General features: G+C 35.7%; 1 protein-coding gene across 22 annotated transcripts in view; it reads right to left on the bottom strand.

The window, feature by feature from the left end:
• The window catches only part of TEX9 (testis expressed 9), a 220971-nt gene that overhangs the window by 47052 nt on the left and 149006 nt on the right, over window positions 1-24913 (bottom strand). For 16 of the 22 annotated variants that reach the window (XR_008672166.2, XR_008672165.2, XR_010131177.1 and 13 more), the window contains 2 exons: window positions 13908-14042; window positions 372-506 (listed from right to left, as the gene is read on the bottom strand). Coding sequence is in view for 17 of the 22 variants with exons in the window: in XM_063699010.1 (XP_063555080.1) it covers window positions 372-506; window positions 13908-14042 (270 nt within the window). In the remaining 5 variants the exon portion in view is untranslated. Of the gene's footprint in view, window positions 1-371; window positions 507-1813; window positions 2039-13907; window positions 14043-24913 lie in introns of those variants that run through there. The other 6 variants (XM_063699008.1, XM_063699007.1, XM_063699005.1 and 3 more) reach the window with 3 other exon arrangements.

Here is a 24913-nt window from a genome sequence, read left to right as displayed (position 1 = left end):
TCAGAACTATGAATTTTTAGAGAAAGCAGCAATAGTGGTTTGGAAGTGATGTTCACTCTAAGGTTTGAAGAGGCAAACAGTCTCCTAATAGTCATTCTTTAATTTGGTACTTTCTGTAGTTGAGAAGTACCTATACTGTATTTTCCAGTCCCATTTTCTACACTAACTTACTTATGTGGAAATATCCACTTGCTTAGATGACACATATATCTCACTATACATGTTAGATTTCATATGATTTCATATGTATGATGCATTTTATATGAAGTTCAGTGCGTAAAGATGTCAAAAACATACCTAAAGTGAAAAATGCTAAATTTTTTAGTAAGAAAGTTATAAATAATATGATTTAACTTTAATGATAGACTCACCTTTTGCCTTTTTAAAACATCAATTAATTTTAACTGTTTCTTGAACCCTATCATTAATTCTCCTTTTTGTTTTTCTAGCTTCTTGTTTTCTGATTTTAACACTTCAATTTTTTTGTTTTCTTCATTTGCTATGTCCTACAAAAGGAAAAAAAAGTGCCATATATTTTTAATATACAGCCTCTCAATGGAAAGAATTATAGACTATCATCACAACGGTAATAAAAAGTACTTTACTTTTTTAAACTGAAATATAAAATTTTTGTAGATAAAAATTGCTTTCCATTACTTAATTACTGGAATTTGATAGCTTTTAGTCATGCTCAGGTATTTCCCATTTTTAAAAAATGTTTTTAAAATAACTCACTCAGTTCTAATTCCAGTAATGGCAAAGTAGCTTGTATTGAACCAACATAAACTCTGGATTTATGAATTTTCAAAAATATATTTGAAAACATATTTTAAAAACATTTAAAAAATATATTTGAAGGCGTAGATGAGTAATCAATAATTAGTAGAAACTGGAAGCGATATGATCCTTGAAAGAGCAGAAATACTGGTTGAGACCCACATTCAACTAGCTGCTTCTATCCACATTCAACTAGCTTCTTCTAAAAGCACTTTCCAGTTTGTGGGTTCACAGAGATAAAACTCAAGCAAAAAGTAGTAGTCTTATTGGACTGAGGAGTCAGAGAGCAGGGCTGCCAAGGTGGTAAAAAATTCTAGAAAAAGAGAGCCCTCAAAACATGCATACGTATTTCCCTCAAATGCTTGGCAGACATCTAAATACCATTTAGAGGGTGAGACTCCTAGGTACCTGTGAAAGGAAATGGCTGCGGCCTTTAGCTAAGCAGAGAATTTACCCACTTCCCATGACAAGCGGGAGACCAAGTTTGTAATCTTGGTAAAAATGGACTGGATAAGCTCTTTAGCAATTTGGGCAAAGCAGAAAAAGGGTCAGTAGAAATCATTACGTATAGGAAGATCTATACTTGAAATGTTAAAGGAAGTCATTCATACAAAAGGAAAATGATACCAGAAGGAAATGTGAATCTCTGTACACACACATAAAAAAGATGGAGAAAAAAAACAGAAATAGTAATGTGTAATCTTATGTATAGATATGTGTGTGCGTGTGTGTGTATATATATATATATATTATATTATATATATATATATATATATATACCTTCTCTTTCCAAAAAAAAAAAAAAAAAAAAAAAAACACCTCTTTAAAAGAGAGTATTGTCAGCAAAATGGTGGATTAGGAAGCTCCAGGCCTTTGCTTCCCCCATTAAAAGGCTGACTATATGATACACAGACCAAAGTAGCTTTGGGAGAGCTCTAGAAACCAATCAGTCAGCAGCAGCATCCAAGAGACTGCCTAACTAAGAAAAGGCCATACTCAAAGCAGTAGGAAATAAATGTCATGGTGTTTTGCTCACCTTTACCCACATCCTCCCTGGCACAGCACAGTCAGGAAGAAGCCACCCAATTCCCAGTTCTTCCCTTGGAATGGAAGGAAAAGAGTAGACTTGCTTGCAACATTCTCGCTTTTCTGGGGCCTGCCTGAGGGACTGGTATCTGTCTTGCCTGACTCAGTACTGATGAGAACAGCTGCATCATTTGGATATCAGGTTGGAAGCTGCGGAAACAAGTGGTTGGTACCACTGAATGTGAGAGGTGCAGTGAGTCCACAGAACTGCAGGAACCTGGTGGCAAAAAATTATGGGCAGAGGAATACAATACAGCATCTAAATCTGTGAGAAGAAGTAGTGAGATTTTAGGTAATTAGGACATTTAAAAGAAGCCGTGTGTATGGAAAACTGGAATTAAAACACACAGGCCCAGGAAAGACACATCCCCGGAAAGGTTTGAGAGGACCTCAAGACTTTACACCATGCTGATTAGTGAAGGTCTTTGCTTGCATGCAGCCAGTCTACAAGACTGGGAGAAGTGGCTATTTTTTCAAACACCCGTTTTTCAATGTAAGATCACAAGACATTCAAAGAAACAGGGAAACATGGACCATATTAAAGGAACAAAATTAATATCCAGAAGTGTATCCTAAAGAAACAAAGGCTTCTCACTTATTTGACAAGGACTTTAAAATAACTGCCATAAATATGCTCCAGGAGCTGAAGGAGAATATTGACAACTAAATGAAATCAGGGTACCTATATATCAGTAAAATGAGACTATCAACAAAAATTACAAAAAAGAACCAAACAAATTCTAAAGCTGAAAAATACAGTAACTGAATGGAAAAATTCACTTGAAGGGTTCAACAGCAGAGCTGTACAGGTATAAGAAAGAATGAGCGAGCTTTCAGACAGGTCATTTGAAATGAGCAGGTCAGAGGAGCCAAAAGTAAAAGAATGAAGAAAAGTGAACAGCAGCTAAGGGAGACCATCAAGTGGGCCAATATGTATATTAGTGTAATCTTAGATAGAAAAGGAGACAAGTAACTTATTTGAAGAAGTAATAGCTGAAAAATTGCCAAGTTTAAGGAAAGAAATGGATACACAAATACAAAAAGCTCCATGAACTCCAAGAAGGATAAACCCAAAGAGACCCACAGCAAGACACATTTTAATCAGTCGAGTGTCAGACAAAGAGAAAATCTTGACAGCAACAAGACAAAATGGCTCATCACGTGCAAGTGAGCATCTGTAAGATTATCAGCAGATTTTTCAGCAGAAACTTTACAGGCCAGAAGTCAGTAGGATGATATATTTAAAGGGCTGAAAGAAAAAAACCTAGAAGAATACTACATCCAGCAAAGTGTCCTTCAAAAATGAAAAAGAAATTAAGACATTCCTAGAGAAGAGCTGAGGAAATTCATTACCACTGTATTTTCCCTACAAAATCCTAAAGAAAATCCTTCAAGTTGAAACAAAAGGATACTAGACAATAATTCAAAGCTATATGCAAATATGAAATTCCCCAGTAAATGTAAATATTTGGACAAATATAAAGGCCTGTATTATTTTAATTTTGGTTGACAACTCGCTTTTCATTCTTTCACTTTTCATTCTTTCACTTTTCATTCTTTTTGAATTTAAAAGACAAAAGCATAAAAAATACTATAAATCTTTGTTAATGGGTACATAACCTAAAGATGTAATTTGTGACAACAATAACACAAGGTAGGGGAGGGGCTGAAAAGGAGTAGAAGTTGCAACGATTGAAGTTGCATCATTACACAAAATCAACTAAACAATAAGGAAGGCAATAAGGAAGGAAATGAGAGGCTAAAAGTCCTCAAGACATACAGAAAACTGTGAACAAATAGCAACAGACCTCCCAATAACTTTAAATGTAAATGGACAAAACTCCCTAACCAAAATAAATTGAATGGAAGAATGGATTTTTAAAAACCAAAATCCAACTATATGCTGTCTACATGCAACTAACTTTAGATCCAGAGATATGCATAGGTTTAAGGTAAAAAGATGGAAAAAGATAATCTGAAATTTTGTAACCAAAAGAAAACAGAAGTGACTACAGTAATATCTGACAAAATAGACTTTAAGTCAAAACTGTTAAAACATACCAAGAAGGACATTATATAAGAACATATGGGCCAAACAAAAGGGCCAGTTCAGCAAGAAGATAGATACAATTACATATGTACCAAACATTAAAGTGCCTAAATATATGAAGCAAGCATTGATACCTAATGCTATCCCTCCCCCCTCCCCACAACACTTTTACACTGTTGGTGGGACTGTAAACTAGTCCAACCATTTTGGAAGTCAGTGTGGCGATTCCTCAGGGATCTAGAACTAGAAATACCATTTGACCCAGCCATCCCATTACTGGGTATATACCCAAAGGACTATAAATCATGCTGCTATAAAGACATATGCACACGTATATTTATTGCGGCTCTACTCACAATAGCAAAGACTTGGAACCAACCCAAATGTCCAACAATGATAGACTGGATTAAGAAAATGTGGCACATATACACCATGGAATACTATGCAGCCATAAAAAAAGATGAGTTCATGTCCTTTGTAGGGACATGGATGAAATTGGAAATCATCATTCTCAGTAAACTATCGCAAGAACAAAAAACCAAACACCGCATATTCTCACTCATAGGTGGGAATTGAATAATGAGAACACATGGACACAGGAAGGGGAACATCACACTCTGGAGATAGATTGGATTTTTTTAAAAAGCAAAGTCAACTAGATGCTGCTAATGAGAAGACACAAAGGAGTTACAAATAAAAGAATGGAAAAAGAGAAGACAATGCTAACACGAACTAAAATAAAACTTGAGTTGCATGAATGTCAAACAAAGGTAATACAGGTTGAGTATCCCTAATCCAAAAGTCTGAAATCCAAAAGGCTCTAAAATCTAAAACTTTTTGAGTACTGACATGATGCTCAAAGATGAAATGTCCACTGTAGCATTTCTAAAACACTTCTGGTCCCAAGCATTTCTGATAAGGGATACTCAACCTGTATCAGAATGCAGGAACAAAAATAAATATAAATAAATAATAAGAGGTCAATTTATTCAAGAGGATTTAACAATCTTCTTAGATACTGGGTATTAATATACCTAATAACCAAGTCTCAAAATACATGATGCAAAAATTGTTAAGACTGAAAGGGAAAATAGACAAACTCACAGTTCTATTCAGAGTTTAGTACCCCTCTCTTGATCACTGATAGAACAGGGACACAGAAAATACATAAGACACAGAAGTATTGAACAACACTATCAAGCAATTTGACATAACTGACATTTATAGAATACTCCACCTAACAAATACAGAATGCACATTCCTATCAAGGGCACATGAAATATTTCCCAATTTAAACCATACTCTGGGCCAAAAAAAAAGTATCCATAAATTTAGAATGATTCAAATAAAACCAAATGCATTCTCTGTCCACAATGGAATTAAAAATCAGTAAGAATGGTATCTGGGGAAAATCCCTAAGTATTTGAAAAATGAAATGACAAACTTGTAAAGTTTGTCATGGCTCAGAGGAAATAAAAAAGAAAATTAGAAAGTATTCTGAATAGAATAAAAATGAAAATACAAAAAATCAAAATTGGTGGGAAGTAGCTAAGGAAATTCATAGAGAAACATTTACAGTGTTTAAATGCTTATATTAGCAAAGAAGAAAGGGTACAAATCAACAGTCTCCACTTCCATTTTAAAAAATTAGAAAAAGAGGCCAGGCGTGATGGCTCACATCTGTTTAATACCAGCACTTTGGGAGGTCAAAGCGGGCAGATCACGAGGTCAGTAGTTCGAGACCAGTCTGGCCAACATGGTGAAACCCCATCTCTACTAAAAATACAAAAATTAGCCGAGCATGGTGGCGGGGGCCTGTAATCCCAGCTACTCAGGAGGCTGAGGCAGGAGAACCGCTTGAACCTGGGAGGCGGAGGTTGCAGTGAGCCAAGTTTGCGCCACTGCACTCCACCCTGGGCAACAGAGCAAGACTCCGTCTAGGGGAGAAAAAAAAAAGAGAAAAGAGAAAAAGAACAAATTGAACCCAAAAGTAAGGAGAGGGAAAGAAATAGAGCAGAAATCAATAAAAAAAATAAAAAATCAGTAGAGGAAAATCAATAAAACCAGAATTAGTAAACCGCTAGTAAGACTGATCAGAAAAAGTAAAAAAGACACAAATTACCAATACAAGAATGAGAGGGGGGAATGACCCACACGAATGTAGGAGGAATATTCAGAGGACAATAAGGAACTAGTGTAAAAAACTGTATGCCAGTAAATTTGACAACATAAACGAAATGAACAGATTCCTTGACAGATGTAAGCACCCAAAACACAATAAAATATAGCCTCTATAAAGAATACTTCTGTTATCTATTAAAGAAATTGAATTTGAAGTATAAAATCTTTCCACAAGAAAACCTCAGGCCCAGTCAGCTTTACCTGTGGACTCTACCAGACATTCAAAGAAAAAATAATACCAACCCTACAAAAACTTATCTGAAAGTTGAGCTTCTCCAGAAGAATGATTTGGAAGTTCATTTAATAAAGGCAGCATTACCCTGAAACCAAAACCAAAACAAATTCAAACCAAAAAACCTAAAGATGAAAATAATATATAAGAAAACTAAAACAAGACTACAGACTAAACAGACTAGCACTATGTTCCCATGTATACAGACATTCACAAAAAAGTAACCAATAATATATAAAAGAGATAATGACACACCATCACCAAGTGCAATATATCCCAGGAATACAAGGTTGTTTTAACATTTGAAAGACTAAAAAAGAAAAATATAATTTCAATAGATAAGGGAAAAAGCATTTGACAAAATTCAACATCCATTCCTGGTAAGATCTCTCAGGAAATTGCAGTCAGTTTTTCTAAAACTTGTGAACTAAAAATGATTTATTTTCAAGGTATTAAATAAATTTTAAAAAAGAAAACCAGTGAAGAATACACAAGGGACCATATGTAGCCCACAAAGCCAAAGCATTTACTAGTTGGTCCTTTACAGAAAAAGTCTGTAGAAAATCCTAAGGCTTCTAGAATAAGTGAGTTCAGCAAAGTTGAGGATATAGACTATGCAAACATAAATTGTATTTCTCCATTATAGCAACAAACAATGGGAAACTGGAATTTAAAGAACATTTATAACATCAAAAAAAGGAAACACTAAGAGATAAGTTTGAAAAAAAAATGTGTAAAACCTGTATTCTGGAAACTATATATATATAAAAGCTGCTTGGAAAAATTGAAGAAGGCTTAAATAAACAGATTTTCTCTATTCATGATTTTAAAGACGCTATTAAGACGTCAATTTTCCCAAAACTGATCTGTAGATTCAACACAATGCCTATCAAAACTTCAAATGTGATTCTAAAAACTTACATGGAAATGCAAAAGAACTATAGTAGCCAGTTGTGTTATAATAAATGCTCATTGGATCTTTTTAAAAAAAAGGCATTTATTGGCTTGGTTACTTGCTCAAAGCACCATATACTTTCCACAGCATTTATTGCAGTTGCACCTTAGCTTTGATAGATTATCTAAATTCGATAATTATCTAGGTGTTGCTTCATGGATTATCTAAACATTCAATTTCATTATAAGATAGGTGCACAGCTACAAGGATCACATCTGTTTTTTTGTTGTTGTTGTTTTTTTTTTTTTTTTTTTTTTTTGAGACAGAGTCTCGCTCTGTCACCCAGGCTGGAGTGCAGTGGTGTAATCTCGGCTCACTGCACGCTCCGCTTCCCAGGTTCATGCCATTCTCCTGCCTCAGCCTCCCAAGTAGCTGGGACTACAGGCACCCACCACCACGCCCAGCTAATTTTTCAATATTCTTAAAGAAAAAAAAAAAAGCCCTCAAGAATTTCATATTAAGCCAAACTAAGCTACCTAAGTGAAGGAGAAATAAGATCCTCTTCAGATAAGTGAATGTTGAAGGAACTCGTTACCACCAGACCTGCCTTACCAGAGCTCTTGAAAGAAGCATTAAACATAGAAAGCAAAGACCACTACCAGCTAAGACAAAAACACATTTAACCACACAGATCAATGTCAGTGTAAAGCAATTACACAAACAAGTCAACCTAATAACCAGCTAACAGCACAATAGCACGATCAAATCCACACATATTAATACTAACCTTGAATATAAACAGCCTAAATGCCCCACTTAAAAGGCATGGAGTGACAAGCTGGATAAAAAAGCAAGACTCAAATGGTATGCTGTCTTCAAAAGACCCATCTGACATTTAATGACTCTCATAGGCTCAAAATAAAGGGATAGAGGAAAATCTACCAGGAAATAGAAAACAGAAAAAAGCAGGGGTTGCAATTCTAATTTCAGACAAAATGTTTCAAACCAACAAAGATCAAAAAAGACAAAGAAAGGCATTACATAATGGTAAAGTGTTGAATTCAATAAGAAGACCTAATTAGCCTAAATATACATGCACACAACACAGAAGCACCCAGATTCATAAGGCAAGTTCTTAGAAACCTACAAAGAGACATAGACTCTCACACAATAATAGTGGGAGACTTCAACTCTCCATAGTATTAGACAGATCATCGAGGTAGACAATTAACAAAGATATTTGGAACCTAAACTCAGCACTGGACCAAATGGATATGATACCTTTACAGAACTCTGCACCCAAAAACAACACAATATACATTCTTCTTAGTGCCATATGGCACATACTCTAAAACTGACCACATAATTGGACATAAAACAATCCTCAACAAATGTAAAAGAACCGAAATCATACCAAACACACTCTTAGACCACAGCACAATAAATTGGAGTCAAGACTATGAAAATCACTCAAAACCATGCAATTACATGGAAATTAAACAACACGCTCCTCAATGACTTTGGGGTAAATAATGAAATTAAGTCAGAAATAAAAAAGTTGAAAATAACAACAAAGATATAACATACCAGAATCTCTAGAACACAGCTAAGGGAGAGTTAAGAGGGAAATTCATAGCACTAAACGCCCACATCAAAAAGTTAGAAAGATCTCAAATTAACAACGTAACTTCACAACTGAAAGAATTCAAGAAGCAAGAAGAAATCAACCCCAAAGCTAGCAGAAGATGAGAAATAACAAAAATCAGAGCTGAACTGAAGGAAATCAAGACATGAAAAACCAGTCAAAAGATAAATGAATCCAGGAGTTGGTTTTTTGAAAAAATTAATAAAATAGGCCACTAGCTAGACTAGTAGAGTGAAGATTCAAATAAACACAATTAGAAATGACAAAGGGAATGTTACTACTGACCCCACAGAAATAAAAACAACCATCAGAAACTACTATGAACACCTCTATGCACACAAACTAGAAAACCTAGAAGAGATGGACAAATTCCTGGACATGTACACCCTCCCAGGACTGAACCAGGAAGAAACTGAATCCCTACACAGACCAATAATGAGCTCCAAAATTGAATCAGTAATAAATAGCCTACCAACCAAAAAAAGCCTGGGACCCAGTGGATTCACAGCCAAATTCTACCAGATGTACAAAGAAAAGCTGGTACCATTCTTACAGAAACTATTCCAAAAAACTGAGGAGGGACTCCTCCCCAACTCATTCTATGGGGCCAGCATCATCTTGATACCAAAACCTGGCAGAGAGACAACCAAAAAAGAAAACTTCAGGCCAATATCCTTGATGAACACTAATACAAAAATCCTCAACAAAATATTTGCAAACCAAATCCAGGAGCAAATCAAAAAGCTTATCTACCATGATCAAGTAGACTTCATTCCCGGGATACAGGGTTGGTTCAACATGTACAAATCAATAAATGCAATTTATCACATAAACAGAACTAAAGACAAAAACCACATGATTACCTCAATAGATGCAGAACAGGCTTTCAATAAAATTCAACACCCTTTATGTTAAAAACTCTAAATAACATAGATATTGGAGGAACAGACCTCAAAATAATAAGAGCCATCTATGGCAAACCCACAGCCAACATTATACTGAATGGACAAAAGCTGGAAGCATTCCCTTGAAAACTGTCACATGACAAGGATGCCCTCTCTCAACAATTCTATTCAACATAGTATTGGAAGTCCTAACCAGAGGAATCAGGCAAGAGAAATAAAGAAAGGGCATCCAAATAGGAAGTCAAACTATCTGTTTGCAGACGGCGTAATTCTATATCTAGAAGACCCCACAGTCTTGTCCCAAAAGCTCCTTTTGGCAGATAAACAACTTCAGCAAAGTTGCAGGATACAAAATCAATGTACAAAAATTACCAGCATTCCTATATACCAACAACAGCCAAACCGAGAGCCAAATCAGAAAAGCAATCCCATCCCCACTTGCCACAAAAAGAATACCTAGGAATACAGCTAACCAGGGAGGTGCAAGATCTCTACAATGAGAATTATGAAACACTGCTCAAAGAAATCAGAGAAAACACAAAGGGAAAAAACATCCCATGCTCACTGATAGGAACACTTATTAAAATGCCTATACTGCCCAAAGCGATTTACAGATTCAATGCTATTCCTATCAAACTACCAGTGACATTCTTCACAGAATTAGAAAAAACTATTTAAAAATTCACATGGAACCACAAAAGAGCCTGAATAGCCAAGGCAATACTAAGCAAAAAGAACAAAGTTGGAGGCACACTGCGTGACTTCAAAGTATACTACAAGTCTACAGTAACCAAAACAGCATGGTACAAAAACAGGTACTGTTACAAAAACAGGCACATAGACCAATGGAACAGAGTAGAGGGCCCATAAATAAGGCCGCACATCTACAACCGTCTGATCTTCAAACCTGACAAAAGCAATGAGAAAGGGCTCCCTCTTCAATAAATGGTGCTGGGATAACTGGCTAGCCATTTGCAGAAGACTGAAGCTGGACCCTTTCCTTCCACCTTATACAAAAACCAACTCAAGATGAACTAAAAACTTAAATGGAAAACCCAAAACTATAAAAACCCTGGAAAACAACCTAGGCAATACCATTTTGGACATAGGAACAGGCAAAGATTTCACGACAAAGACAGAAAAAGCAACTGAAACAAAAGCAAAAACTGACAAGTGGGATCTACTTAAACTAAAGAGCTTCTGCACAGAAAAATAAATGATCGACAGAGTAAAAAGACCACCTACAGAATGGGAGAAAATTTTTGCAAACTATGCATCTGATAAAGGTCTAATATCCAGCTTCTATAAGGAACTTAAACAAATTTACAAGAGAAAAACAACCCCATTAAAAGGTGGGCAAAGGACAAGAACAGACACTTCTCAAAAGAAGTCATACATGTGGCCAACAAGTATGAAAAAAAAACTCAATATCACTGATCATCAGAGAAATGCACATCAAAACCACAATTAAATACCACCTCACACCAGTCAGAATGGCTATTACTAAAAAGTCAAAAAATAACAGATCTGGTGAGGTTGCAGAGAAAAGGGAACACTTATACACTGTTGGTGGGAGTGTAAATTACTTCAACCATTGTGCAAAGCAGTACAGTGACTCCTCAAAGAGGTAAAAGCAGAACTACCATTGGACCCAGCAATCTCATTATTGGTATTATACCCAGAGGAATATAAATCATTCTACCATAAAGACACATGCACACAAATGTTCACTGCAGCACTAGTCACAATAGCAAGGACATGGAATGAACTAAATGCCCATCAATGACAGATTGGATAAAGAAAATTTGGTACGTATACACCATGGAATACTATGTAGCCATAAAAAAGAACGAGATCATGTTTTTTGTGGGAACATGGATGGAGCTGGAGGCAGTTATCCTTAGCAAACTAATGTAGGAACACAAAACCGAATACCGCTTGTTTTCACTTATAAGTGGGAGCTAAATGATAAGAACTTACAGAACACAAAGAAGGAAACAGACACTGGGGTCTACTTGAAGTGGGGAAGGTGGAAAAAGGGAGAGAAGCAGAAGAGATAACTATTGAGTACTGGGCCTAATACCTAGGTGATGAAATATATGTGCAACAAACCGCCATGACACCTGTTTACCTATGCAACGTTCACATGTACCCACAAACCTAAAAAAAAATTAAAACAAAATAAAACAAAATGGCTGGCTAGAATATGGAGAGTCATCTGTTTCATGAAACCATTTTCCTTCTGTTTTCTTAATATGTGAACTAATACAATATAGAGGTCAAATCTACAACAATTAGGAAATCCTGATACCTAGGTGGTTATTCTTCATTTTCTTCAAAATCCCTTTAAAATGCACCAAATTGGAAATAATACTCTAATAACATGCTAATTACTGGTGAGTCTATAAAGATGACTTCCTAACTTGTTCATTTAATAACTTCTATTAATAAATCCCAGTTATACCATCATTGATGGCCCCTGAATATGAAAATGACCTGACCATATAACAAACTATCTCACAGACATCTTAAAACTCTGTAGTCACTATGGCACATATTTGCCTCTCAAACATGTTAGAGGATGTATCAAGGTCACTTTCAGTCTATTCCTGTTAAGTGTTACTAACTTAATCCAAAATGTATTATCTGTGTATATAATGAAGGTGGTTCCTAATTTCATTATCCAAGTCATGATTAAATTATTAAATATTGTTTTAATTATTGAATAGAGTCACTTAACATTATGTTAAGTGAAATAAGCCAGTTAAAGAAAAACAAATATGGTATAATTCTACTCATGTTTATTTCCTAGAGCAGTCAAATTGATAGAGACAGAAAGTACAATGGTGGTTGCCAGGGTCTAGAGGGAGGTAGAAATGGGGAGTGGCTTAATTGGTAGAGAGTTTCAGTTTTTGCAAGATGAAAAGAGTTCATGGATAGGTTGTATAACAGTGTGAATCTATGCTACACTACTGAACTATATGCTTAAAATGTTTAAGAAGGTAAATCTTATGTGTTAGCTTACCACAATTAAAAATTTTTAATTATTAGAGTTTAATTAAATTATTAAACAAATGCTTTAATTATTAAATATTGTTTTAATTATTAAATAATTTAATTATTTAATAATTTAATTAAATAATTATATAATTTAATTATTTAATAATTATATAATTTAATTATTTAATAATTATATAATTTAATTATTTAATAATTATATAATTTAATTATTTAATAATTATATTAAATGATTAAATTAAATTATTAAATAATTAAATTATTTATTAAATATTAAATTAAATATTTACTAAATATTAAATTAAATTATTTAATTATCAAATATTAAATTATTTAATTATTAAATATTTAATATTTAATTATTAAATAGAATGAAATAAAAAATTATTAAATAGGTAATATCACTTATTACCCTTTCAGGTCAATACAGAACCAAAAAGTAACCAATATTTATAGAATGTACAAAGGGGTTTCATGAACATTGGTATTTGAACTTTCATTTATTCAACAGATATTTAAGGCACCGAATGCTAATTCTATGCCAAGCATTGGCTAGACACTGGAGTTACGGTGATCCTTACAATAATTTACCTGGGAACTTGTTAAAACTGCCAATTCTCAGGCCTCACTCCAGACCTATTAAATCAGAAATTCTGGGGATGGGACCCAGCAATGTGATTTAACAAGCCCTCCCAGAGATTCTGATACATGCTCAAGTTTGAGAACCACTGCCCTGTAAAATAGAGCCTTACTTTATATATTAGAAAACTGAGGTTCAGAGAAGAATAAAAGACTTGAGATACAAAAGATACTTTTTTTTAAACAACTTTTTCTAAGAGCTTAGAAAAGTGTCTGACATATAATATGGGCACCTGATAAAACTGGCTGAAGAAATCAATCTTCCAAAGAGTTGTGCCATCACCCAATAATGGCGACAGACAAGCATATCATCCTAACATGTTAGAAATGTGTATACTGCTAATGAATATATTTCTTCTGAAAAGAGAAATGTTCAGCATGACATCAATAATTATAATTTAAGTATTATTTTTGACATGTTCATAAAAGAAGTAGTTACCAAAAGGGATCACTACAAAAGCTATTCAATTTTTTCATACCTTGTTATTTTGCCTTAATTTACTTAACTCCAGTTTATACTTTTCTGCTTCTTCTAGAGCTCTATTCAAGCGAACCTCTGTGGCACTTTGACTACTTGCAGCCTGTTTTTGCAGTCTTCTTTTATTTTCTAATTCCTGTATAGTAAAAAAGATTATGGAACATTTATAAATATATCATAGGTTTCCCCTTTATCATTTTGCAGTATCTTCCATATCCATATTCCTTGCTTTCTCTCAAACTTTACACACACACACACACACACACACACACACACACGCGTGGGGGTAGAGGCTGAACACTAAGTGTTACAGGTCTCAAGGAATTCTTGCCCCAAATTGGTATTAGAGAAATATATCCTAAAAAATGTAGTTGTGAACCGGGCTTTCAAATTACTTTGTTTGGAATTTTCTCTCTCTTTACTGACTCAAGACACAGTATACCTGTCCTCTATTTTATAAACAACTCATTATAACTGTATTTCTTCTCTTGGGAACCTCCCAAAAAGACCAATGTTAAGAGAAACTATCCACTGTTTTTCTGTGTACCTGACAAAGTAAATCATTTAAGAATATATTCATTAAATGCACAACATTCTATATAGGCCTATAGGAAAATCCCAATTCTAAGTAGAAACAACAGATCTTATAGATTATTTTCCACATCCTGGGGTGAGTTTAGTCTTATATTTCTGCAAACATCCTAGGATATTCTGTTGCAGAGAGTCAACAGGCCAACACCTGAAGAAACATGAACCTAGAGGATAAACTCTGAACTCCACCATAATCTTTCCCCTGTCAACCAGCCTCATCTCCTGCCAAAGGTGTTACTTTCAGTAATACCAGCAGTAACTGGATCTCTCCCAAACAGCCATGGTGTTTCCTGCCTCAGTCTTCGCCTGTGCTCTTCCTCCTGCCCTGATCTCTGCCCACTCATTTTCACATAGCTAGCACTGATCTCTGCCCACTCATTTTCACATAGCTAGCACCTACTGACTCAGCTAGATTTGTACTCTAGGGCATTAGCTCTCCCAGGACATATTTCCTTTCTAATCCTCATTATCCACCCAGATTATATTAAGTACCCTCTTCAAAGCTTGTATAGCACCTTGAGAGACATTTATCATCATATCTGCTATGTGGTACTGAAACTATTCCTTAACTTTATTTCCCCCACTATAGTTTAAGCTCCTTGAAGAAAAGAACTGTCTTAATTTCTGTATACTCAGCACTTCAGTGGGATATAAAAGACACAAACACACATGTTAGTTAAACTGAACTTATTTTGTAATACTAAACCCACTCTTCTTTATATCCCCTACAAAGTAAGGCCTAGTCCAGAGCCTTACTCAATAAATTGAGAAGATACTCAATAAATATTATAGAGTTGAAACGATGAAGTTAAAAATACAGTTGTCTATATTCTTTTATAATTTTTTCCTGGCTATATCACTACATTTTATTTAAAAACTGGTCTCCCTGGCTCTGAGTAATTAAGGGGAAAAACAAAACAAAACACATGCTGCTCTTTATGTAGGTTTCTAAACAAATCAAACTGTGTATGGATACCATCTGCTATCACAGCCTTCTTCACAGCTTTGTGGGTGGCAGCTACAGGAAGAGCTAGCTTGATTTATCTCACTGTTCACATAGAAAAGGCAAAGATTCTCATTAGCTACAAAGTCCACATTTCTTGCTGCCTCATTTCAGTCTTCCTTCTTAAGAATATAGAAATGAATCTTTCCCCTCTTGCCTGCTGATGACTTTGTAACCTATTTCACAGGAAAATGAAAACCATCCTCTACCACATGATGTCCCCTATCCCTGAATCAATACTGCCCTCTTCTTGGGAGGTGTGGGGAAAAAATGATAGCCACAAGAATAGTAAAGTAGGAAGTAAAGTTTTCTATATGAGTAAATCCACTAAACAAATTTCTACTGTTATAAAAATGTAAGGAGTTACATGTTGCTAGACAAAAATTTCACAAAAAATCTGAAGTCCTGAGTTGCACATTAATTTTTTTAAAAAAAAAAAACCTAAGAAAATCAAATTTAACATTAAAATTCAAATACTGTGAGCTTCAAGAGGAAATGATGTACCACTCTCTCATGATTATTAAAGCATTCATAAAAGGCACTGGGGGAGAGTAAGAAAAGAGAGGGGCATGCATCAGCCACAGCAGAAGACAAAATGTAGTAAATGCTCTGGGAATAACACGAAGCACCACAGAAATTCAGATAAGAAATAATCAGATGAGGATAAATAAATAATCAGATATGGTTTCAGAAACAAGTGGCTAAGGTAGAAAAGAATGGACTTGGAATCAGAAAACCTGCCAGCTGTGGTAGACTCATTTCCATATCTGAAATTGTGAGTAATATTATCTATACCTAATAGGTTTCATTCATTTATTCAACTCATTTATTAAGCACTTACTACATGCAGGATACTATTCTATATGATGGGCACACAAATTAACCAAAGTTCCTCCTCTCATGACGTTTGCATTCTAGAGGAAGAGACAGAAGATGAACACATATATACACATACACATATGTAATATCTGGCAGTGTTAAGGACTATCAAGAAAAAAAGGGTAAAGGGACAGAACAATGAGGGAAGGGTAAAACTATTTAAAATAAAGTGGTCAGGGAAGTCTTCCAAATGAAGTGAGGTAATGATTTAAGTAAAAATCTTAGGGAGCCCAAGCACAGTGGCTCACGCCTGTAGTCCTAGCACTTTGGGAGTCCAATGTGGGAAGATGAACCCAGGAGTTCGAGACCAGTCTAGGCAACATAGGGAGACCTTGTCTCTACAAAAAAATTTAAAAATTAGCTGGACATTGTGGCATATGTATGTGGTCCTAGCTGCTTGGAAGGCTGAGGCAGAAGGATTGCTTGAGCTGGGGAGGTCAAGGCTGTAGTAAGCCATGATTGCACCACTCTACTCCAGCCTGAGCAACAGAGTGAGATCCTCTCTCTAAAAAAATAAAATAATCAAATAAAGATCTTGGGGAAAGAATTCCAGATAATAAGAACAATGAAGACAAAGATCCTGTAGTAGGAATCCACTTAATATATTCAAAAATCACCTAGAAGGTCAGTGTGGTTTCAGCCGAGTGACATAGGCACAGTGTTAGGTTTTGATAAGAGAAGTGGGCAGGACAAGCCTAGGTGAACCTTGTAAGCTTTACTTATAAATTTGGATTTTATTCTGAGTGACACGGGAAGCCTTTGGAGGATTTTAAGTGTGTATGCATATGTGTATGTGTGTGATGATCTGACTTAATTTTTTTTTTTTTTTTGAGACGGAGTCTCGCTCTGTGGCTCAGGCTGGAGTGCAGTGGTGCAATCTCGGCTCACTGCAAGCTCCGCCTCCCGGGTTCCCACCATTCTCCTGCCTCAGCCTCCCAAGAAGCTGGGACTACAGGCAACCGCCACCACGCTGGCTAATTTTTTGTATTTTTAGTAGAGATGGGGTTTCACCGTGTTACCCAGGATGGTCTCAATCTCCTGACCTTGTGATCCGCCTGCCTCGGCATCCCAAAGTGCTGGGATTACAGGCGTAAGCCACTGCGCCTGGCTCTGACTTAAATTTTATAAGGATTACTCTGGCCACTGTGGTACTGCCAATCTAGGAGGTTATTATAATAGTTTAAATAAAAGATAGTGGCTTGGGCTTGAGTAGATGTAATGAATGTTTTGAGAAGTGGTTTATTCTATGTATTTTGAAGACAGAATTGACAGGACTTGTTGGTGAGCTGGATCTAGATATAGGAAAACAGATAGATCAAGACGACTCTTCAATTTTAGACTGAACAATTGGGTGATGCCTTTTACTAAGACAGGGAGAAGGAAGAGAAGCAGGTTTGCTGAGGGCAGGGAAGCAAGAGCTTCCTTTAGGACATGTGAAGTTTAACACACAATAGAGATATCAAGTGGGCAGAAAGGAAGAGGTAAGGGCAAGACACAGAAATGTGAGGATGATCAACGTATATATAGATGGTATATAAAGCCATGGAACTGAATGAGATAATCTAAGGATTAGATATAGACAGAGAAGAGACTTGGGCACTCTACTACGTAAGGCCAGGAAAATGAGGGAGAATCATGATTGTGGTGCTCCAGAAGCCAAATTAATAGTGTTTCAAGGAAGGAGTAATCAACTATTTCAAATATTGCTGAGATATAAATTCATGTGAGGAATAACTGACCAAGTACAATGGACCACAACTACAATGTGGATTATTGGTGACCTTTTTAAGAGTAGTTTCAATGGCAGGGTAGAGATGGAAGCCTAAGCAAAAGTATCTTCAGGAGAAAATGGCACATGAGGTATAGAGACACTGACTATAAACAATAATTTTAGGAAGCTTCACTATAAAGGGGAGCAATGATATAGGACTGGAGGTAGATGTAAAATCTAAAGAAGTTTTAAAATAGAAATATGAATGATTCTATGAAATGTTTGTACACTAATGAGTATAATCTGATAAGAGTAAATTTGATTTTGCAAGAGGAAGGACAATTGCCAGTGCAAAGACCTTGAGTAGAAGACAGTAAATAGAATCCAGTGCACAAGTGCAGGGGTCAGCTTTAGACAGAAGAGGTATTAATTCACTGTAACTGGAGTGGGGAGTGGTATAGAGGCAGCGAGGCTGTAAATTTAGTGAAAGGATGATAAAGTTATCTTTTGATTCTGTTTCCTTAATGAAAAAGGAAGCAAAGTCATGAGCCAAGAATAAGGAGGTTGGAAGGGGTGTTGGAAAGTTGAGGAGAAAAGACCAACTGTTTAATAATCATCTCCAAAAGTGGGAGAGGGAATTGACTTCTCAGAAAGTAAGGGTAGCAAATGCATTATACCTGAGATTTGTAAATACATTTAAAGTAGGACTGATTAAGAATAAATGACAGAAGAGACAAATTATCAGTATCAGAAATGAAAGAGGGGCCATTATTACACATCATACAGGTATTATAAACATAATAAAAGAATATTATGTACAAATTTATGCCAGTAAATCTGACTTAGATGAAGTGGACAAATACCACGAAAAACATAAATTAGCAAAGCTGACTTAAATAGTAGCAGAAAATCAGAATAGACTTGTATCCATTAAATAAACTGAATTGGTAATTGAAATCCTTCCAAAAGAAAACTCCAGTGCACATGACTTTCCTAATGAATTATATCAAATGCATATATCAATATAACAGAATAGTTCAAAGAAGACCCATACATAAACACAGCCAATTCATTTCCTTCACTGGTGCCATGGTAAGCAAATGAGGAAAGAACTGTATTATCCATATGCAAAAAAGTGAACTCTGATCCTTATCACACATAAAATGAACTTGAAATAGATTACAGGTCAATTTATATATGATTTTGAGATACACACACACACAAACACTATAACACTTCTAGAAGAAATCAGGAGAAAACTCTCATTACTTTGGAGTGGATAAAGATTTCTTAGATAGAATGGGAAAAAAAGCACAAACCACAAGAAAGTAATATTTTGGGTAAACAAGCAAAAGCCACAAGAAAATAACATTTTGTAATTCATCAAAATTTAAAACTGCTGTCTTTTGAAACACACTGTTGAGAAAATAAAGCCAAGTCAGATTGAGAGAAACTATTCAAAATATACATTCTTCTAATAAAGGAATTACATAGGGAAACAAAGAATTTGCAACTTAGTATTTTTGAATGGGCAAAAAATTTGAACAAATACATCACAAAAGAAGATATATGAATGGCCAATAAACACATGAAAAGATGTTCAATATCCATAGTTATAAAGGAGATACAAATTGAACTACAATGAGATACTACTACTTCTCTAGAATGGCTAAAATTAAAAAGATAATAATCCCAAGTGTCGGTGATGATACAGAGTAACTCTAATTCTCATATATTGCTAGTGGGAATGTAAAATGGTACAATCACTGTGGAACACAGTTTAGCAGTTTCTTAAAAAGTTAAGCATAAACTTTCCATAAAATTCACAAATTCCACTCCTAAGTATTTGGTATACATAAAAACGTGTTCACACAGAATACTTGTACATGGAAATTCACTGTGGATTTTTAATAGCCCACACTAGAAAAAAATTGAATGTCACATCAACTGGTGATCAGATAAACAAAATATGGCATATCCATAAATAAATAATATGGAGCAATACAAGGAAATGAACCACACCACATGTAAAACATTGATGAACCTTAAAAATGTTATGCTGAAGAAAATTAGCCAGATATACAAAAGTCCATATTCACAATTTCATTTGTATGAAATTTTAGAAAAGGAAAATCTAATTTGTAGTGAAAAAATGTAGCTCAGTGGCTGCCTGGTGCCATGGTTAGAGGTTGGAGACTTATGGGGCAGGAGTACAAAGGATAATCTGGAAGGGTAATATAAATTTTCATTATCTTGATTATGGTAGTAGTTATGAGGGAATATTAATTTGTGAAAACTTATTGAATTATAAGCTAAAAACAAGTATGTTTTATTGTATTTGTTATTCTTCAATAAAGTTGATTTTAAAGAAATCACTAACAGAAAAACAAAATCCAATGCTGAAATAAAATGCTTTCTGTTTTTGTATTTTAGAAAACTCCATCTGTTAGCATTAGCAGCTTAAGTTATACGTAATAATTTTAAAAATGGTTGGCTTTTGCAGATTTATAAAAGCAAGTCCATCAAACTCAAGCTCTGGCATTTCTGTGAACTGTACACCAAGATTTGTTTGTATAGAGATATAAAATGAGACTTAGCAGAGAATGATTCAATCTTGAGTTGTCATGGCTACATAACCCATGAGAATTATTATACCTATCTGGCAGGGTAGATAGGGATGCAAGCTGGAAAGTTCAGATCCAATGGAAGCTTTTATAAAAGCCTTCAGATAGCCAATATATCGTAACTGCTTAGTACATTCATTGTGAACTAGAAGTTTCAAGTATTAAACTCTTAAACAGTGATAAGATTTTGGAATAGATGGTACTTACGTTCATTTAATTTTGGGGGATTCGGGAATGACATGATTTGTTGAAAAAACACAGACTTTGGTGTCAGACACAGTTTGAATCCTATTCTGCCACTACCTATATATAACCTTGGGTAATTTGCTTAACCATCAAACTCAGTTTCTTTTTTTTTTTTTTTTTTTTTTTTGAGACGGAGTCTTGCTCTGTCACCCAGGCTGGAGTGCAGTGGCGACATCTAGGCTCACTGCAAGCTGCCTCCCAGTTTCACGCCACGCCATTCTCCTGCCTCAGCCTCCCGAGTAGCTGAGACTACAGGCGCCCACCACCATGCCCGGCTTTTTTGTATTTTAATTTTTTTTTTATTAATATACTTTTAAGTTCTAGGGTACATGTGCACAACGTGCAGGTTTGATACATAGGTATACATGTATCATGTTGATTTGCTGCACCCATCAACTCGTCATTTACATTAGGTATTTCTCCTAATACAATCCCCCTGCCAGCCCCCCAGCGCCAGACAGGCCCTGGTGTGTGACGTTCCTGCCCTGTGTGCAAGTGGTCTCATTGTTCAATTCCCACCTATGAGTGAGAACATGCAGTGTTTGGTTTTCTGTCCTTGTGATAGTTTGCTGAGAATGATGGTTTCCAGCTTCATCCATGTCCCTGCAAAGGACATAAACTCACCCTTTTTTATGGCTGCAGAGTATTCCATGGTGTATATGTGCCACATTTTCTTAATCCAGTCTATCATTGATGGACATTTGGGTTGGTTCCAAGTCTTTGCTATTGTGAATAGTGCCACAATAAACATACGTGTGCATGTGTCTTTATAGTAGCATGATTTATAATCTTTGGGTATATACCCAGTAATGGGATTGCTGGGTCAAATGGTATTTCTAGTTCTAGATCCTTGAGGAATCGCCACACTGTCTTCCACAATGGTTGAACTAATTTACACTCTGCCAACAGTGTAAAAGAGTTCCTATTTCTCCACATCCTCTCCAGCATCTGTTGTTTGCTGACTTTTTAATGATTGCCATTCTAACTGGTGTGAAATGGTATCTCATTGCAGTTTTGATTTGCATTCCTCTAATGACCAATGATGAGCATTTTCTCACGTGTCTGTTGGCTGCATAAATGTCTTCTTTTGAGAAGTGTCTGTTCATATCCTTTGCCCACTTTTTGATGGGGTTGATTTTCTTCTTGTAAATTTGTTTAAGTTCTTTGTAGATTCTGTATATATTAGCCGTTTGTCAGATGGGTAGATTGCAAAAATTTTCTCCCATTCTGTAGGTTGCCTGTTCACTCTGATGGTAGTTTCTTTTGCTGTGCATAAGCTCTTTAGTTTAATTAGATCCCATTTGTCTACTTTGGCTTTTGCTGCCATTGCTTTTGGTGTTTTAGTCATGAAGTCCTTGCCCATGCCTATGTCCTGAATGGTACTGCATAGGTTTTCTTCCAGGGATTTTATGGTTTTAGGTCTAACATTTAAGTCTTTAATCCATCTTGAATTAATTTTCGTATAACATGTAAGGAAGGGATCCAGTTTCAGCTTTCTGCATATGGCTAGCCAGTTTTCCTAACACCATTTATTAAATAGGGAATCCTTTCCCCATTTCTTGTTTTTGTCAGGTTTGTCAAAGATCAGATGGTTGTAGATGTGTGGCATTATTTCTGAGGGCTCTGTTCTGTTCCATTGGTCTATATCTCTGTTTTGGTAGCAGTACCATGCTGTTTTGGTTACTGTAGCCTTGTAGTATAGTTTGAAGTCAGGTGGTGTGATGCCTCCAGCTTTGTTCTTTTTGCTTAGGATTGTCTTGGCAATGAGGGCTCTTTTTTGGTTCCATATGAACTTTAAAGTAGTTTTTTCCAATTCTATGAAGAAAGTCATTGGTAGCTTGATGGGGATGGCATTGAATCTATAAATTACCTTGGGCAGTATGGCCATTCTCACGATATTGATTCTTCCTATCCATGAGTACAGAATGTCCTTCCATTTGTTTGTGTCCTCTTTTATTTCACTGAGCAGTGGTTTGCAGTTCTCCTTGAAGAGGTCCTTCACATCCCTTGTAAGTTGGATTCCTAGGTATTTTATTCTTTTTGAAGCAATTGTGAATGGGAGTTCACTCATGATTTGGCTGTGTGTCTGTTATTGGTGTATAGGAATGCTTGTGATTTTTGCACATTGATTTTGTATCCTGAGACTTTGCTGAAGTTGCTCATCAGCTTAAGAAGATTTTGCGCTGAGACGATGGGGTTTTCTAAACATACAATCATGTCATCTGCAAACAGGGACAATTTGACTTCCTCTTTTCCTAATTGAATACCCTTTATTGCTTTCTCTTGCCTCATGGCCCTGGCCAGAACTTCCAACACTATGTTGAATTGGAGTGGTGAGAGAGGGCATCCTTCTCTTGTGCTAGTTTTCAAAGGGAATGCTTCCAGTTTTTGCCCATTTAGTATGAAATTGGCTGTGGGTTTGTCATAAATAGCTCTTATTATTTTGAGATATGTTCCATCAATACCTAGTTTATTGAAAGTTTTTAGCATGTAAGGCTGTTGAATTTTGTCAAAGGCCTTTTCTGCATCTATTGAGATAATCATGTGGTTTTTGTTGTTGGTTCTGTTTATGTGGTGGATTACATTTATTGATTTGTGTATGTTGAACCAGCCTTGCCTCCCAGGGATGAAGCCAACTTGATCTTCTTGGATAAGCTTTTTGATGTGCTGCTGGATTCAGTTTGCCAGTATTTTATTGAGGATTTTTGCATCAATGTTCATCAGGGATATTGGTCTAAAATTCTTTTTGTTGTGTTTCTGCCAGGCTTTGGTATCAGGATGATGTTGGCCTCATAAAATGAGTTAGGGAGGATTCCCTCTTTTTCTATTGATTGGAATAGTTTCAGAAGGAATGGTACCAGCTCCTCCTTGTACCTCTGGTAGAATTCGGCTGTGAATCCATCTGGTTCTGGATTCTTTTTGGTTGGTAGGCTATTAATTATTGCCTCAATTTCAGAGCCTGTTATTGATCTATTCAGAAATTCAACTTCTTCCTGGTTTAGTCTTGGGAGGGTGTATATGTCCAGGAATTCATCCATTTCTTCTAGATTTTTTAGTTTATCTGTGTAGAGGTGTTTATAGTATTCTCTGATGGTAGTTTGTATTTCTGTGGGATCCGTGGCGGTATCCCCTTTATCATTTTTTATTACGTCTATTTGATTCTTCTCTATTTTCTTCTTTATTAATCTTGCTAGCAGTCTAACAATTTTGTTGATAGACAAAATTCAAAAAGCCAGCTCCTGGATTCATTGATCTTTTGAAGGGTTTTTCGTGTCTCTATCTCCTTCAGTTCTGCTCTGATCTTAGTTATTTCTTGCCTTCTGCTAGCTTTTGAATTTGTTTGCTCTTGCTTCTCTAGTTCTTTTAATTGTGATGTTAGGGTGTCAATTTTAGATCTTTCCTGCTTCCTCTTGTGGGCATTTAGTGCTATAAATTTCCCTCTACACACTGCTTTAAATGTGTCCCAGAGATTCTGGTATGTTGTGTCTTTGTTCTCATTGGTTTCAAAGAACATGTTTATTTCTGCCTTCATTTCGTTATGTACCCAGTAGTCATTCAGGAGCAGGTTGTTCTGTTTCCATGTAGTTGTGTGGTTTTTGAGTGAGTTTCTTAATCCTGAGTTCTAATTTGATTGCACTGTGGTCTGAGAGACAGTTTGTTGTGATTTCTGTTCTTCTACATTTGCTGAGGAGTGCTTTACTTCCAATTTTGTGGTCAATTTTAGAAAAAGTGCGATGTGCTGAGAAGAATGTATATTCTGTTGGGGTGGAGAGTTCTGTAGATGTCTATTAGGTCTGCTTTGTGCAGAGCTGAGTTCTAGTCCTGGGTATCCTTGTTAACCTTCTGTGTCATTAATCTAATACTGACAGTGGGGTGTAAAAGTCTCCCATTATTATTGTGTGGTAGTCTAAGTCTCTTTGCAGGTGTCTAAGGACTTGCTTTATGAATCTGGG

This window comes from Gorilla gorilla, chromosome 16 (assembly GCF_029281585.2).
Source record: "Gorilla gorilla gorilla isolate KB3781 chromosome 16, NHGRI_mGorGor1-v2.1_pri, whole genome shotgun sequence".
In the NCBI taxonomy this organism is placed as follows: domain Eukaryota; kingdom Metazoa; phylum Chordata; class Mammalia; order Primates; family Hominidae; genus Gorilla; species Gorilla gorilla.
The sequence above is the reverse complement of the archived record's forward strand: the minus strand, read 5'-3'. Positions and strand labels throughout refer to the sequence as shown.